Raw genomic sequence first — 17,380 nt, forward strand, 5'->3', positions numbered from 1 at the left:
ACCCCACAATATATAGCCAGATCCATAGCTGTAAGCTCTCCAGAAATAATTTGTAGGCCAACGGTGTGTAAAAAATGGAGGAGCAGGCAGTTATATAGGTAGTAGCATACGCTAAAAAATGAAGATATTTGTGAATGAAATGGGAAAAGTAGTAACTGGTACAATATTATGGCTTTATAATACACTAGTTAAAGAAGCTGTGGAATAATTAATATGATGCTGAAAAACAAATTTAGTTTAGACAGCTGCTACAGTGCAATGTGGCATTAAATATGCCAGGGAAATGGAAATGATCAGCATTTTGTGAGAGGAAAGAGGTGTAGGTCAAGCAGTTGATAAAAAGAATCCACGGGATAACAGATGAAAAGGTAGAACAATGTGGGAAGGAGGTAGGACCCACTTTCTGCACCAGTAGCCATGGGCCTTTATGTCTGAGGACGAGACTGCAGTGCAGAGTTGTTTTAATCTTGATTGGAATTTAAGGCATAATAGTGAGATTTACAGCTCTAAATTCTGAATAAGATTATTTTCGTAGTCTCATTGAGACTATTATTGTCTTCCTGGGTAGAACCAATTTAGAAGTGTGAATAATATTTACACCATTCTATCGTTCTTGTTAAAAGAGAATGAGCTTGAAAACCGGGCATAGAGCATCTGTAAAACAGATGAGATTAAAATTGCTGTCTGATTTATGCATTTTAAAAGACCTTTAAGGTTTAATTAAGAAGTTAACCAAGTTGTCTTTACTTCTGACAAATGTACGACTGGTTGAGTTCAATGAAGTATTGCCAAACATAGCAAGAGATATTTTCTAGTCATTTAATCTATTTTTCCATAAAAATCAAATCACTGCATAAAGAAATGTCATCTTAATGTTTGTTTCTAGCATGTATTTTACCACATTTATTTGATATTTCTATTGATCAGAAAATCTGTGCTCTTTTGAGTGGAAGGAAATAATGTAACTATCTGAATAGTGGTATAGTTATAATTGAGGGTTTTTTATTTTTCCCCTCCCAGCTAACCCAACTTTAGTGAATGACAATGAAAGCTGCATCTACTTTGCTGGGAATTCTCTTGGACTTCAGCCAAAAAAAGTTAAAGCTTACCTGGATGAAGAGTTGGATATGTGGGCTAGAACGTGAGTAATTAAAGGGCATGTAAAACATTAACCATCTTTGCTTGGGGAGGACAGCCTTTTATCTTATCTGGAGATACAGTTTGAACACATTTTATTACAGGAATATTTCATTAAAACCACCCCCAAGGTAGGGGTAATACATATTCAGTGTGTTCCTAGCAAAATTTAAATCTTCTTTAAAAAGAGTGAGCTTTAGAACAGGAAAAGAGAAACTTCCAGATGAGAGAATTTTAGCTTGGCCTTCATTGGTTAAGCCAGAAGGAGGTTCCCATTTGGTTCACCTGGAAGTTCCTCAGATGACAGATTTTAACTTGTTCTATTCAAGCTCTAGCTGTGCTTGCGGCAGGAGCACACATGCTCAATACACATGATATATCAGCTTCCATAACCTTCCTATTAGTATACATCATTGCTCATTTATCCTGTGAATCCTTAAAACAGAGGCAGTTTGGCTGCCGGTGCTAGCCATTCCCTAGTTGTTCCTGTAACAGGTCCATGCCTAAAACTCCATTCAGTATGGGAAGAACAAACTTTCTGTCCATAGGAGAGTATGAGCAACCAGCTGAACACTGATTAGAACTAGCACCACAGATTGGACCTGGTATAAGAAAACACTGAGAAATTACAGTACTGGGGATTTCACAAACATCTCCATGTGCTGCTTAAAAGGAAATGTCTAAGAAACCAGTTAAACTTGCCATTAATAATAAATAAAAGCAAGTCTGTGCTCATGGTGTATGTAGCAGTACTGAGAACAATGAGGTCCAAAGAAAACAGCTATATCAGGTGACCAAATGGGGACATGCTTTTGACAGAGCTTGTAGAAACACTATTATCAACAGAGAGTCTGTTCTTCTACCCCCTCTGCAAGTGCTATGATAACAATGCAAAAAGCCACACCAAGTGGTGCAAGTGCTTCCAATATGAATCTGATGTAGGAATACCTAGAGCGTTCCTGTCATCAATACCCTCACTAGAGGCACCAGGTTCTCTTTAAAACTGAAATGAGAGAGAGACAGAAACAGAAAATAGAAGAAGTAAGAGGGGGAGAATAGAAGAGAGACAAAAGAAAAAGGAGAAACTTACTTGTGAGATAGAAGGAGCTATTTAATTCTTTTTATCTTTATTATCCTTTTATGATCACTCTTTACCTTCCCGCTCCTCTTCTCTAAGGGGTTATCAAGTTAAATTTTGAAAGTATACTCTATGGAGCATGGAATGTACCTTAGCCTATTTTGTGAGGTGTCCAACATATACATGGGCAACTATAACAGGGGAGAGCAGGAAGGGATAAATAATAATGAGGAAGGAAAGATTAGTAGGAAAGAGAATAACCAGATGACTGAGTTATCTGGGAAAATAATTTAAAAAAGACAGTTTTACTGGGTAGAGTATTTTGGTCTTAAGAACCCTTTAGTGCCAACTGCCAAAGGGTTTGCTGTTCTGCAACAGAGACATTCCCCTCTGATACTTGTTCTGTAAGGGTATGTCTACACAGCAAAGTTATTTTGAAATAACACCCATTATTTTGAAATAACCTTCCTAGCGTCTACACAAGCCAAGTGCTATTTCGAAATTAATTTGAAATAGTGGAAGGCTTATTTGGAAATTGGTAAACCCCATTCCACGAGGAATAGCGCCAATTTTGAAATTGCTATTTCGAAATAAGTGCTGTGTAGATGCTTATTTTGAAATAGGGGGCCTTCAGCTCTTCCCAGGATGCCCTGCTGGCTGCCCTGGCCACAAGGTAACTTTTGACCTGAAGCCCTGCTGGCAGGCTTTAAAAGCGATTCAGCATCCAATCAGTGTGGATGCGCTATTTCGAAATATCAAAATACTATTTCAAAATAACTATTTTGAAAATAGATATTTTGAAATAACGCTGTAGTGTAGACATATCCTAACAGTAGCTCCTAAGGGTATGTCTACACTACAGCACTAATTCGAACTAACTTAATTCAAATTAGTTAATTCGAACTAAGCTAATTCGAACTAGTGCATCTAGACCTAAAAACTAGTTCGAATTAGCATTTTGCTAATTCAAACTAGCATGTCCACATTGAGTGGACCCTGAACCGAAGTTAAGGCTGGCTGGAAGTAGTGCCGGCAGGGCATCAGGTTAGGACGGACTTAGAACGTGGAGCTGTTGCCTCAGGCTAGCCGAGGGCTGTGAGTAAAGGGACCCGACCCCCAGCCTGGACAGACAGTTCTCAGGGTTCCCCGCTTGCTTGTCTACCTCGATGAGGGACAGCAAAGCAGTCCTGACTTGGAGTACCCTGAGTACCCACACTCGGCACATCACAGCACTCGGCCATCAGCCCAGCTGCACTTGCCGCAGGCTGCCATACAGGGGGGGTCAATCGGGGAGCTGCAGGAGAGCTTCCACCCTGAGGAGCCTGCAGAGCCACCCCAGTCCTCCCCATCGGGGGCTCATACCCCATTCCTCCCTCACCTCCTTCCACTTAACCCCTCCCTAGCCCCGCTTCCTGATGTACAAACTAAAGGACACGTGTGTTCAAAAATAGAAACTCTCTTTATTTAACAAAACTGGAGGGCGGGGGGGGATTAGCCTCTGGGGAGACTGGGAAAAGGAGGTGGGAGAGGGGAAGAGAGAGGGTGGGAGAGGGGTGGGGGAAACCTGGGAGGAGGGAGCTGGAAGGGGGAAGCCAGGGGAAGAAGGAGGAGGGGAAGAATCAAACTATGGTACGCCATATCTTCAGTACTGTGTTCAGATGTGATCTCCTCACCCCAGAAAAGATGTTTTGGCCTTGGAAAGGGTTCCAAAAAGGGCAACTAAAATGATCAGGGGTTTGGAACAGGTCCCATATGAAGATAGGCTAAAGAGACTGGGACTTTTCAGCTTAGAAAAGAGGAGACTGAGGGGGGATATGATAGAGGTCTATAAAATCATGAGTGGTGTGGAGAGGGTGCATAAAGAAAAGTTCTTCATTAGTTCCCATAATAGAAGGACTAGAGGACACCAAATGAAATGAATGGGTAGCAGGCTTCAAACTAATAAAAGAAAGTTCTTCTTCACAAAGCAAATAGTCAACCTGTGGAACTCCTTGCCACAGGAGGCTGTAAAGGCTAGAACTATAACAGAGTTTAAAGAGAAGTTAGATAAAGTCATGGAGGTTGGGTCCATGGAGTGGTATTAGCCAGGGGGTAGAAATGGTGTTCCTGGCTTCTGTTTGTGGAAGGCTGGAGATGGATGGCACGAGACAAATGGCTTGGTCATTGTCTTCGGTCCATCCTCTCCAGGGTACCTAGTGTTGGCCGCTGTCGGCAGACAGGCTACTGGGCTAGATGGACCTTTGGTCTGACCCAGTATGGCCATTCTTATATTCTTATGTTCTAAACTCAGGGCTCAGGGTCGGGTGTCTCACTGGACCACCTTGATTTTTATGCAAACCTGCTCCTGGCTTTGCATGTGGCCTTTGGTGGCCAGGCTTGCAGCTATCCTGCCCTAGATGGTCACTTTCCTGTGCCTTGTGCGGAGGTCGTGGACATTGGAGGCCTCCCCCCAAACTGGATGAGGTCCACGATCTCTGCAGTAGACCAGGCGGACGCCCGCCTCTTGCGGCCCCGGAAAGGCTCCTGGGAGCCGCCAGCCTTGTTACTGGGAAGAGGCTGGCTCATGCTGTGCCAGGTGCAGGGTCTTCTGGCTGGGTGCTGGTAGGCTTGTAGCTGGCATGGGCACCATAGCCAGACCATGCCCCTTTAAGGGCTACGGGGCCGAGAGGGGGACAGAAGAATTTCCCTGGTTGTGCCCAGAGTGGCCACCAGGGCAAGCTGGGAAGGGCTAGCCTCCAACTAGTTCGAATTAAGTGGCTACACAGCCCTTAATTCGAACTACTTAATTCGAACTAGGCGTTAGTCCTCATAGAATGAGGTTTACCTAGTTCGAATTAACTCCTCCGCTAGTTCGAATTAAGTTCGAACTAGCTGTTTGTATGTGTAGCACCTATGAAAGTTAATTCAAACTAACAGCTGTTAGTTCGAATTAACTTTGTGGTGTAGACATACCCTAACAGGCTTGGCAGACTCTGTATGCTGAACACAGTGCTTTCATGAGATTATCCATAAAGGGTCAAAGCAGAGGTATTTAATAGAAAATTGTCATACTGATTCTCATAATCATTGTGAGATGTATGTACAGATGATACTTAAGGAATTGTGTTATATGTACTGAAAATGTTTAAAATCTGCACGTAGGGCACATAGGACAAACAGGTTTTGGATCAGACAAAGGAGAGGCAGAATGGGCACAGGGTCTGGAGTGGAATGTGGGGAAATGTTGCACCCTACAGCCCCTTAGGGAAGGTGCTGAGTGTTGACTCAGGGTTTGCATTTCATATTTTTTTCTTTTTTGTATATATATCTTATGTAATAGAATCATAAGGATGGAAGAGACCTCAGGAGATCATTGAGTCTAGCCCTCAGCCCAAAGCAGGACCAACCCTAACTAAATTATCCCAGCCAGGGCTTTATCAAGCCAGGAATTAAAAACCTCTAGAGATGGAGATTCTTCCTCCTGCCTAGGTAACCCATTCCAGTGCTTCACCACCCTCCTAGTGAAATAGTTTTTCCTAATATGCAACCTGGACAACCCCCATTTGAATGAGGTTTACAGAGACTTAGGAATAGTGAGCCCATTATATTTTGAGAGAACAGCTGTGCTCAAAAGACACACATACTTCCAGTATCCTGAAATGGCTCTGCAGTGTAGACATAGCCTTAGTGTCCAGTGCTAAAAGTCTAGAAACTGCTAGGAGCACTCCAAGCACTCAGGGTTGGTGTGTGCCTATCGCTAGCAGAAAAAGTAAAGTCTGCAGAGACCTGGATGGCAGAACTTGTGCGGCCAGAGGTAGTTGATTTCAGGTGAGCTACAGAAGGCACAGAAAATAATGCATGGTGCTAAAGGAATGTAGTGGTAAGGTGTCACAGAATTCTGGGTATCCCTGAGGTGCTTTGCAAGAATATAACTGCAACAAATGTGAGTTCCTGGTGAGTGGTCAGAGGAAATGTAGGACGGATGAATGTGGAAAGTGGGTTCTGCTAACTGGGTAAATTTTCTCCAATAAGTTGCAACAGACACAAAATAATGTACATCACACTGTAAATGTTGCACTTGCTTTTTTTTTACTCCTTAAAAGATGAAGGTTTGCAGTTAATAAAAATAGCTTACAACTTATTTATATAGCTAGTTTTATTCTTATAGGGGAGGAGGGAGTTGTTCTGAATGAATTTGAACTTTGTGAAGAACTCTTTCCTCTTGGCTGTTCATTCAGCACAGCTCTGCAGTTTCGGTATTCATTTAAAAAAATTGCAACTCTGTCCATTTCTGTATGATTATCGTACTTTATCACAGAAATGGCTGACTTCTTTCAAAAGGTTAAAGTCAGATAGCGCTCTTCTCTGTAAAATGATGCAGAGAGAGCATATTTCAGCTCCCTCATTGTTCCTTTTTGTTGGTTTGCTTTCCATTCTTCTGCTTGTTTTTGTGACAATGAAGGATATTTTTCCCTACTCAATGAATATAAAAATCCAAAACGAAAGGAGATGCAGCATGAGGCTCCATAATATCAACATGCCTTCAAAACAATAACTAGATCTAAGAAAAAAAATCTGAGTAAACATGATTTCAAATCTATAAAAGCTTCTTGACAAAAATGCAATTTGGCCCAGAACACCTCACTCAGTAAATAGCAGAAAGTTAAAAACTATATCACCCTGCTAGCTGCAGAGACACCTAAGGCAAACGAGAATGTCAAAATAAGGTCAGTACAAAATAGAACAGAGTACAGAAGCTTATACTTGGAGAAGCCAGTATTCAAAAGAAATAAAAAAGCAATAAAAATAGATATTAGCTAGTTGAAGCCACTCAAAATGGTTTATGGTACCTTTTGCCTTTAGGTTACCAAGCACAACTAGGTAAACTCCAGGCCAGGTAAATAGTGTTTGAGGATTATTAAATAGATGGTTGTTCAGTGGTCAATGTGTTGGCAATGTACAGTTTAGTAGTGGGGGATGTGAGAGGTAAAACATAAAAATAAATAAATTAATTAATTAAATAAATGAATCAAATGAATTTTATTATGCAAACTAGGTATATCATTTTGAAACCAAGTAAATCTAATATTTCACACAAGCAAAAAATAATCTCAAGGATTTTGGCTATCTTGTAAAGCAGTACTTCACCTTTTCTATCTGTTGTTAGTGTCTTGTATCACCTTTCAATAAACTTGAAAACTAGACCATTCAAATAGTGCGCACACATTGTAGTGCCTTGGTTGTTTTTCAAGTAAGCAAGTGTAGCAAAGGATCTTTAGCTGCAATCAGAGGCAGAATAGCAAATATACATAGATGTATGTAATTCAGAACCAGACATATTAGGTTCTGGGAAAAGACTAGAAACTTGTTTCTTGCCTTGGTTCTCTCTACCCTCCTATAATATGTTGCCCCTTTCTAACTTGCTCCAAGTCTTGATCCATCCCTTTCTCCTTTCCAGTGGTCCCTCTCTCTCCTTTTCTTCCCCTACATCCACTTTCCCCACTCTCCTTCACCGGTTTAATCTTCCTATCCTCTTTCTGAACCCTTTGTTATTTATTTATTCCTGAATCCTTTATTATTTATTTTGATTTATTCAAACAATTCTCCGCATATTGAATGAGGCTTTAATGGTATAGCTGATGTGGTTAGGTCCTGTGATGATGTCTCCTTTCCAGTGGTCCCTCTCTCTCCTTTTCTTCCCCTACATCCACTTTCCCCACTCTCCTTCACCGGTTTAATCTTCCTATCCTCTTTCTGAACCCTTTGTTATTTATTTATTCCTGAATCCTTTATTATTTATTTTGATTTATTCAAACAATTCTCCGCATATTGAATGAGGCTTTAATGGTATAGCTGATGTGGTTAGGTCCTGTGATGATGTCATTAGGGTAGATGTGTGGACAGAGTTGGCAATGGGGTTTGTTGTAGGGATAGGTTCCTGGATTAGCATTTCTGTGGAGTGTGAAGTTGGTGGTGAGGATTTCTCTCATGTTGTGGGTCTGTTTTTAAGTGAGGATTGGTCTGCTTCTCAGCGTCTGTGACAGCAAGAGATTGTCATCCATGATCGGTAATAGATCCTTAATGGGTAGGAGAGGTTTTAGATAGGGGATGAAGGTAATAGTTAGCGGTGTTCTGTTGCTTTCTTTGTTGGGTCTTTCCTGTAGTAGTTGACTTCTGGGTATCTGTCTGGCTTTATCAATCTGTTTATTCACTTCTCTGGGTGGGTATTATAGTTTCAGAATGCTTGATAGAGATCCTGTCGGTGTTTGTCTCTGTCTGAGGGATTGGAGCAAATGTGGTTATATCTTAGGGCTTGGATGTAGACAATAGATCATGTGATGTGTCCTGGATGAAAGCTGGAGGTGTGTAAGTAAGTATAGAGGTCAGTAGGTTTCTGGCATAGAGTGGTATTCATGTGACCATCTCTTATTTGTCCTATAGTGCCCAGGAAGTTGATGTCCTGTGTGGACCAGTTGAAGCTGAAATTGATGGTAGGGTCAAAATTGTTGAAATCCTGGTAAAATTCTTCAAGGCGCTCCTTCCCCTGGGTCCAGATGGTAGATGCTTTAGTGAAGATGGAGAATCTCCTCTTTGCCTCGTGCATAATTGAGGCAGCTTTATGATAACATCTGAATCAGTGCAATACTTCAGTCATTGGCATTCTACCAGACTTATTTCTTGGTTCATGCATCACAAATAATCTAAGGCTATTGAAGTGATCACACCATTACTTTTACCAATGGAGCTGCAGCGTTATCAACAGTGGGACTGGACATAGCTATGAAGAATGAAGCAACCTCATGTCCACAGAAATAGTCTTCCAGAACAAGGTTCAAGGCATATCAACCAATCTACTTGTTAACACTGATGGGGGAAAGTCAAGTGCTGTACCCAGAATCTTCTAGGCCTGTTAATCTTTAGGACCTGTACATCTTAAACACAGTAAATACCACATAGATGAGAATGCTCCATATAACTCTTATATCCATACATTTCTTACTTTATGTAGTTGAAAGTATAATCAAAATTTGAAGATCTGTATGGCTCATAAAATAAATGGCATTAAACACTGGCAAAGGATGATTCTTCACTATGTTTGTAGATGATTGGGAAAGGAAAAGATTATCTTTTTCTCCCTCTGTCTCTCTTGTAGAAGGTTGGAGGACCCTTGAAGTTGGAAGCTGATTAAATCATTTTAGTTTCTATCTTTAAAACACAGATCATGTGAGAAAATGAGTTCACTATGTCCCTGATGAACTTTGTCAGCTGAGGGAGAGCCCCCTACAGATCTAACAACCAAAAAGTGGCATTATGATGTCATACCAAATTGCAGCTAGACAGCAACTGCATAAATATTAATTTTCTCAGTTGGAAACTCTCATTGTAATCTATGCATGGTTCTGTGTGCATCAGCTTTTTTTTCATGTGCTTTGATGAACCACATACATATTCATTTATTTGGGTACCTTCATTTAAATCTCTGTTACTACCTAAGGGGAAAATGGAAACAAAATGAGACAGTAGGCTATCTATGTCTGATGTCCAATGAGTGGAATGCCATGAGCACTGCAGTTGTTACTGTATCCTTAAATATTATTATCCTCAGTATCTACTAGACTTGGGAATGGGGTGGCATAATATGCAGAAAGATAAATTCTCTGAGGCAGAGCATAGAATTTTTACAACCTAAGTGTAACAGAATGTATTGTGCCATCAGCAAAGGCTACAGAGTTCCATGTAATTAAAATAAAAAAGGAGCCAAGAATATGCCTGTAAGTACCATTTTAGCTGTAATAATTTTTGTCTCCTAGCATTTATGTTGGCCATCAGGAAAGAGACAGGTTGAAAGCTGTTGCATAATAATATGAGTAAAAATAATTAATGCCACCTTTCTTATGCTCCATTATGCTTTTATTTTCATGTGTTTTTTTCCCCAGAAATATAAAAGTGTTCAAAGTCCAAATCAGTTTTCTGGGTAAACTGGAAATTAGTTCTGGAATTGTATTACCAATAAGTTCACTTTAGGAGGGCTTTAATAAATACTGACAGGAGAAAGAAAAAGAGGGAAGAAAATCCCATAGGTTGTTGTCACTTTCCACTTAGCCATATCTCGCATGCCCTTTTTAGAACTGCAAATCCAGTGAGGACAGGGATGTAATTCAGCCCAAGGGAAATCCTTCTATTTTCCCATAAACAATCTGTATTGCTATAGCGTTTCTACTTTCCATAAAGATAAGTTTTGAAGGGAAATTAGTGATGGTTTTCTACCTGTTATCCGCTGCACAGAGACAGAGAAAAATTGTTTTATGGACTGAGCCTAACCTAGGAATTCCTTAATGTTAATCTTCCTAGCTCTGACACTAACTTCTGCTAAAAAATCACTGGTCTCTTAACACCCCTGCCTCAGTTTCCTTATTCTGATCTATCTATCATCTATTATTTACCTATAAGAACAGTGCCTATTTCCCATTAGAATTATTTCTCTGGGAATTAATTTTAAGGCTGGGAAAAGATGCTTCAAGCCAGCCAATGATAATTAGGGGAAGTGAATTCTTATGGTTTCAGGATTAGAGTTCTTCTCATTTAATGTTTTAGGGCCAGATTGCATGGCTTGTAAGCAAAATGGGGGAGATGGCAATGTATTTCCTCATCTTTCCTCCATTATGCATCTACACTGGCGCCAGTGCAGGGGTTTGCTTATCCTGAGCAGAGTGGTAATGAGAAGGGTAACATGGGGTTTTCTTTTGTTCACAAAGCATTCTTTACTCTGAACCAGTGTTTCCAAATCTAGGCATTGCTCTATGACATGCAAATATGGCTAATGTCAGTCAGAAACCAGAGGATTATAAAAAGTGGATATCTGTGTGGAAAAGGGGTGCTGTAGGATGAAAACTGATCTGGGGAAGGTGTGGAGTTTTTTGGGGAAAACATTTTAAAGAAGTGTGAAAAGGTAAAAGCCCTTTTCAAGTTGGTGGCTGGTTCATACAGCTTGTTTGCTGATTAAATAATATGCCAAAAGGCTCCCCTGAGTTTGGGGGAACACCATAAGAAATTCTGAAGGCTTATATAGACAACAGTTCTTTTTTACTTTTGTCACAGCTTCTAGTTCCACTGTGCTGCACCTATTTCCCTACTGGTCTAGTTCTTCTGAAGCAGCTTAATTCTTTTTTCTGTGTTCTCTGGTATTTCAGATTCCATAGTTGCTTTCAAAAAAAAAAAAAAAAAAAAGCTGCAAGAGTGGAGTCCAGGAATAACATTTCCCCAAATTAACACCAATATTATTTTCCATATATTGATTTATTTTGTAATTAAACCTTCACAATATTACATGTAAAGATTTATAAATACGTTGCTTACTTTACAAACTGTTTTTGCAGTGTTCATAGCTGGGATAATTTCAAGCCACATAGTTGAGATTCAGATGTAGATTCCAAATGCTCCACAGGCTTGGTTTTGGTCCCCATAAAGAGAGGAATCATTTTCAAAATGTGATTTAGAAATTCAGTGGATATTTAGATTTGGAGTTCTATGGGTCTAAATAATTTTTCAGGAGGCAGAAAGAAGCTGTAAATTTTTCAGGAGGCAGAAAGAAGCAAGGATTGCTGTTACCTAAGAGTAGGAAATCCTGTCCTTCCTCTTGCACCCTACATAGCCCCTCTTCAATGTAAATGCCACCTTTGGACAAGACTGTGGCTTATGCTATTCAGCATTCACAAAAGAAAGGGGAACTCTCCTGTGCTGGCTACCATGATTGTTGTTAGCAGTGCAGGTGGGAAAGCGGCTTTGCAGGGTCATTAGTGTGTGCCCCCCCGGTTTGTGTGGAGTTGGTGGGATGGAATGGGAAGTGACTGCTCTAGTGCACCAACCAGCACATTTATGCCAGTTATATGGCTGGGACAGATTACTTCCCTTCTACCTACACCCCCCACACAGACACACACACACACACACACCACGTCCAGATCTTACACCCAGACCCAGTCCACTTCTGAGAAAGTGCAACAGATGTTCCCCCTCTATAGAGGGTTTGTGACAAAGCTGTTATCTAGCCCTTTGTGGTTTTCTAAACATCCACTTTCAGGTTTATTTATTTGTTGAACAAGATTTTGGATAAGATGGTTTCGAGTCTTTAAAACCCCTGTTAGATGTCAATAAATCCATTGTTTGTTGGTGACTCTATTTGTTAGGAGCTCATATGATACAATCAATGTAGTGTGTTCAGATTATACAAGCCCCATACTGAGGAGGACTGAGTTATTGCTCTAAGCAATGTATCAAAGAGAACAGCCTACATTTTCATCATTTGTTTCTCTTCCTTTTCAGAGGTATTCATGGTCATTTCAATGGCAAGCGCCCATGGGCTTTAGGAGATGAGTGCATCGTGGAGCTTATGGCTGGAATTGTGGGTATGTACAAGCCAGAGGGAGAACTGTTTTGAAAAAGTGTTATTTGTAGTGGAGAACCCAGAAACTTTACATCCCAAATTTATTTCTAGCACTTTGTTTCACAGTAGTCTTCCTGACTGCTCAGTACACTGAGTGCCATTCAGTTTAAGGTCTGTATGTGATTTAGGAGATGAATGAAGACAACAATATATGACCATGTGTATAACGAATCTAATTACAGTGAGGGTTCTGGGTTCACAATAAACCACTTGGTCAACGCCATTGTTAAAGGGCAGTGAACATCACAGCATTTCTCTTTTAAAGGAGAGAGTTGGATCATTCCTTTAGTTCTAAAGTAAATAATTGTTGTCCAGAGGTTTCCTGCTTTTCCTCCTTGATTTGACTACATGTTCAGAATCTAACTGATCAGTCTATTTGGGGTTGGAAAGGAATTTTCCCCCAGATTAATGAGGCAGAGATTCTGGAGTTTTTTTCACCTACCTTTGCTGCATGGATCATTTTCTGGTTTAAGCTAGAGTAAATGGTAGATTCTCTGTCATTTTAAGATTTTAAATCATGATTTGAACACTTCAGTAACTCAGTATATGGGTCTATTTCAGGTGTTCAGTGGGAAGTAATGCGCAGAAATTCAGACTAGATTATCACAATAGTCCCTTCTGGCTTTACACTCTCTGGCTGTGTCTACATTGGCACCCTTTTCTGGAAAAGGGATGCTAATGAGACCAGTCGGAATTGCAAATGCCTCGGGGGATTTAAATATCCCCCGCGGCATTTGCATGAACATGGCTGCCGCTTTTTTCCGGCTTTGGGTTTTGCCGGAGAAAAGCACCAGTTTAGATGGGATCTTGTGGAAAATAAGCCCTTTTCCGGAAGATCCCTTATTCCTACTTTTAAGTAGGAATAAGGGATCTTCCGGAAAAGGGCTTATTTTCCGCAAGATCTCGTCTAGACTGTCGCTTTTCTCTGGCAAAACCCCGAGCCGGAAAAAAGCGGCAGCCATGTTCATGCAAATGCCACGGGGGATATTTAAATCCCCCGTGGCATCTGCGATTCCAACTGGTCTCATTAGCATCCCTTTTCCGGAAAAGGGTGCCAATGTAGACACAGCCTATGATTCTGTCATATCCCATGAGAGCCTGACTCATGTTAGGAGTTTTTCATCTCATCAGCACAGGGGCAAAATTAGTTGCCAAAAAAGAGATTTGACTGGTGCCTCTCGTGAGCACCAATCCCCACACCTTCCCCATAGAAGAATATTCCAGGATGAATGATGAACATGCCTGGTTATTCTAGAGTTAGTGCCAAGATACTATAAAGACAAGGTGGGTGAAGTAATATCTTTTATTAGATCCGTTTTCTGTTGGTGAAAGAGACGAGCTTTCAAGATACACAGAGTTTTTCTTCAGGTCTGGCAAAGTTACTCAGTTTCATGTCTAAATAGGAAGTGGAACAGATTTTTAGCATAAGCAGCTAACACACATTCTAAGACACAACTCATGACGAATTGTCCTATTAACACCTTTGTAGTTAGAGCACACAAAAAAGGGGAAGTCCACAAAGGTACTGGACATATGAATCTGTTATTAAGACCATGATTTTTGGTGTCTAGAGAAGTTATTAATCTAAAATTCAGACTCATTTTGAAGGTATTGTGCAGGTTTCCTTTGAGATCAAGGACTGAGAGGTCAGATATGGAGCAGTCGTTTTTTGAAAAATATTAAATGATGGCTGATATGTGTTTTTGTCCCTTATTTTTCTGTGTAAGTTCATTCCAGGGTATAGTGATTATCTTGTTTCAAATAGATGATTGTTGTTTGAGGGCATTTATTTAAACTTATGAGGTTCACCAGTGTGATAGGTATATATAGGACTCATGGATCTTGAAAGGTGTGTTGCAAGGAGTAGTGAGCATTGTAGCTTCAGGTTTTGAACCTCTCATCGCAGCATTTGGTTCCACTTTGGGATGGCTGGTGTGGTCTGTGAGGAGCTTGCTTCTGATGATGAGCTTAGAAAAGTTGGTGCATTATTTGAAGGCCAGAAGTGGGGGTTCAGAAAAGATTTATTTCAGAACATGGTCCCCACTGAACATGAGTTGTAAACTGTTTAAATGTAACTGCTTGGCTTTCAGTGTGTAATGTTAGGTGACGAATGGAGGGATGGTTGCACGGGTAGAGGGAATGTTTGTTTCTATATAGAAGCAGGTTGTCTCAGTTTATTTGAGTGGTCCATTCTAGGGGTGAGTTCTGATTCTTTGGTGAAGTGGCCTTGTTTGATGAAGTTTGTTTTAAGTGTGCTATGGCATGTTGATCTTTCTCCTCAGAACATGTTTTGTGTATATGTATGCCTGATTATAGATAACTAGTTTCTTGGTGTCTTTGGGGTGGTCACTAGATTTTTGAAGGTTAATGTGGTAATCAATAGTTTTTTTTGTATGTTCTTATCTGTAGAGTTCCACTGTTGTAGCTGATTATGGTGTTCAGGAAGATGATAGAGAGGAAATGTTACAGAGAGAATCTGATGGATGGTAGTGGTTGCTGAACTTGTAAAAATAGATGAAGGAATTTAAGTCATCTGTCCACAGGATGAAAATATAATTAATGTATCTCAGGTGTAGTATTGGTTCCATGATACTTTTGTCCAGAAACTCTTCCTCAGGACGGCCCCTGAAGAGGTTGGCATATTATGGAGCCATCATAGTACCAATGGCTATAACTATGGTTTAGATAAAGTGTGTGTTGTTGAGTGTAAAATTGTTGTGGATGAAGATGGAATGGAGGGGTTTGTCAATTGTATCTGGAGTGAATATCTGAGTGTTGACTGTTATCTTATAGATTTGAAACAGACAGCTATGCTGTTATTGTGAGGACTGTTTATAGGGAGGTAACAAATATCTTGTCCTGACAAACACTGCTAATTCTGTAGTTTCTGAAGACAGACTACGTCTACACTGTGGCAGTTTTTCAGAAGAGGAGATGCAAATGGAGCTCTCATTTGCAAATCTCGCACTCTCATTTGCATATTCTCTTCCAATCCTTTTTGTGGAAAAGGTTTTTGTGATAAAAAGCCCTGTGTAGACAGGGCCATTTGTCGGAAACCCCCCATTTTGTGCAAGATCCTATAAACCTCATTTTTTGAGGAATCAGGGATCTTGCACAAAACGGGGGTTTTCTGACAAATGGCCCCATCTACACAGGGCTTTTTATCACAAAAACCTCTTCCACAAAAAGATCAGAAGAGAATATGCAAATGAGAGTACAAGATTTGCATTACCTCTTCTGAAAAACTGCCGCAGTGTAGACATAGCCTCAGTTGAATCCTGGAGGAAACTTGCCAGTTGTGTCATGAGTTGGTTGGGAATGGTTTCTGTGAGTTCTGATGTTCCTTCTGGGAGAGTTCCCTTGCTACATACAATGGTTCTACCTGGGTTGACCATAAAATCAGTGTATTTTAAACAACTTCTTTTAACTAAAGGAAATATGCACAGCTTGAAGAGAGTTGGGGTATGTCTACACTACCCTCCTAATTCGAAATAGGAGGGTAATGTAGGCATACCGCAATTGCAAATGAAGCCCAGGATTTGAATTTCCCGGGCTTCATTTGCATAAAGCCGGCCGGCGCCATTTTTAAATGCCGGCAGTTCGAACCCCGTGCCGCGCGGCTACATGCGGCACGGAGTAGCTAGTTCGGATTTGGAAGCCTAATCCGAACTAGCTACTCCGTGCCGTGTGTAGCCGCGCGGCACGGGATTCGAACTGCCGGCATTTAAAAATGGCGCCGGCCGGCTTTATGCAAATGAAGCCCGGGAAATTCAAATCCCTGGCTTCATTTGCAATTGCGGTATGCCTACATTACCCTCCTATTTCGAATTAGGAGGGTAGTGTAGACATACCCTTGGTGAGTAAGAAATATATTTTTCTGTAGGTGTCATCACATTTCTGCTATCGCCAGATCCATGCTAAACCCTTCTCTTTCAGAGAACTCATAAAAGTGTTAAGGGCTCATCTACATTGGCCTCTTTTCCGGAAGGGGCATGCTAATTTTTCAGATCATAATAGGGAAATCCGCGGGGGATTTAAATATCCCCTGCGGCATTTAAATAAAAATGTCCGCCGCTTTTTTTCGGCTTTTAGAAAAGCCGGAAAAGAGCGTCTACACTGGCCCCGATCCGGCCTGATCCTCCGGAAAAAAGCCCTTTTCCGGAGGATCTCTTATTCCTACTTTGAATAAGAGATCCTCCGGAAAAGGGCTTTTTTCCGGAGGATCGGGCCGGATCGGGGCCAGTGTAGACGCTCTTTTCCGGCTTTTCTAAAAGCCGAAAAAAAGCGGCGGACATTTTTATTTAAATGCCGTGGGGGATATTTAAATCCCCCGTGGATTTCCCTATTACGATCTGAAAAATTAGCATGCCCCTTCCGGAAAAGGGGCCAATGTAGACGTAGCCTTACAGTGTATTTATAAACATTTCTGCCTCTCTTTCACCAGAGACCAAATGCTTTGAAGTTGTTATACTTTAGTCCATTTGAAGTAGTGTGGACAAAGAATAAAGATCAACATACCATTAACCTGTGTTTTCAGTTTTTCATCAGGCAGGATTCTGTAGGCCTGTTGCAACTCATAGCAGTAAAGATTTATTATGTACCCTTGCTTTCTTTTTTTCCCAAGGGTTATATAACAATAATATATGGTTTGAGTTGGAAGTTGGCATTAGGATAATCAGTCCATCAGGATTTTGTTTGTGGGAAATTTTTTTAGAACTGTTTTTCAAAATCTAAATTATTAT

General features: G+C 40.7%; 1 protein-coding gene across 11 annotated transcripts in view; it reads left to right on the plus strand.

Moving 5' to 3' along the window:
- KYNU (kynureninase) overlaps positions 1–17,380 on the plus strand; it is a 105,334-nt gene that overhangs the window by 13,885 nt on the left and 74,069 nt on the right. For all 11 annotated transcript variants that reach the window (XR_012905146.1, XM_006135657.4, XM_006135656.4 and 8 more), the window contains 2 exons: positions 1,021–1,141; positions 12,518–12,600. Coding sequence is in view for 10 of the 11 variants with exons in the window: in XM_006135657.4 (XP_006135719.2) it covers positions 1,021–1,141; positions 12,518–12,600 (204 nt within the window). In the remaining variant the exon portion in view is untranslated. The remainder of the gene's footprint in view (positions 1–1,020; positions 1,142–12,517; positions 12,601–17,380) is intronic.

This window comes from Pelodiscus sinensis, chromosome 7 (assembly GCF_049634645.1).
Source record: "Pelodiscus sinensis isolate JC-2024 chromosome 7, ASM4963464v1, whole genome shotgun sequence".
NCBI classification, from domain to species: Eukaryota; Metazoa; Chordata; order Testudines; family Trionychidae; genus Pelodiscus; species Pelodiscus sinensis.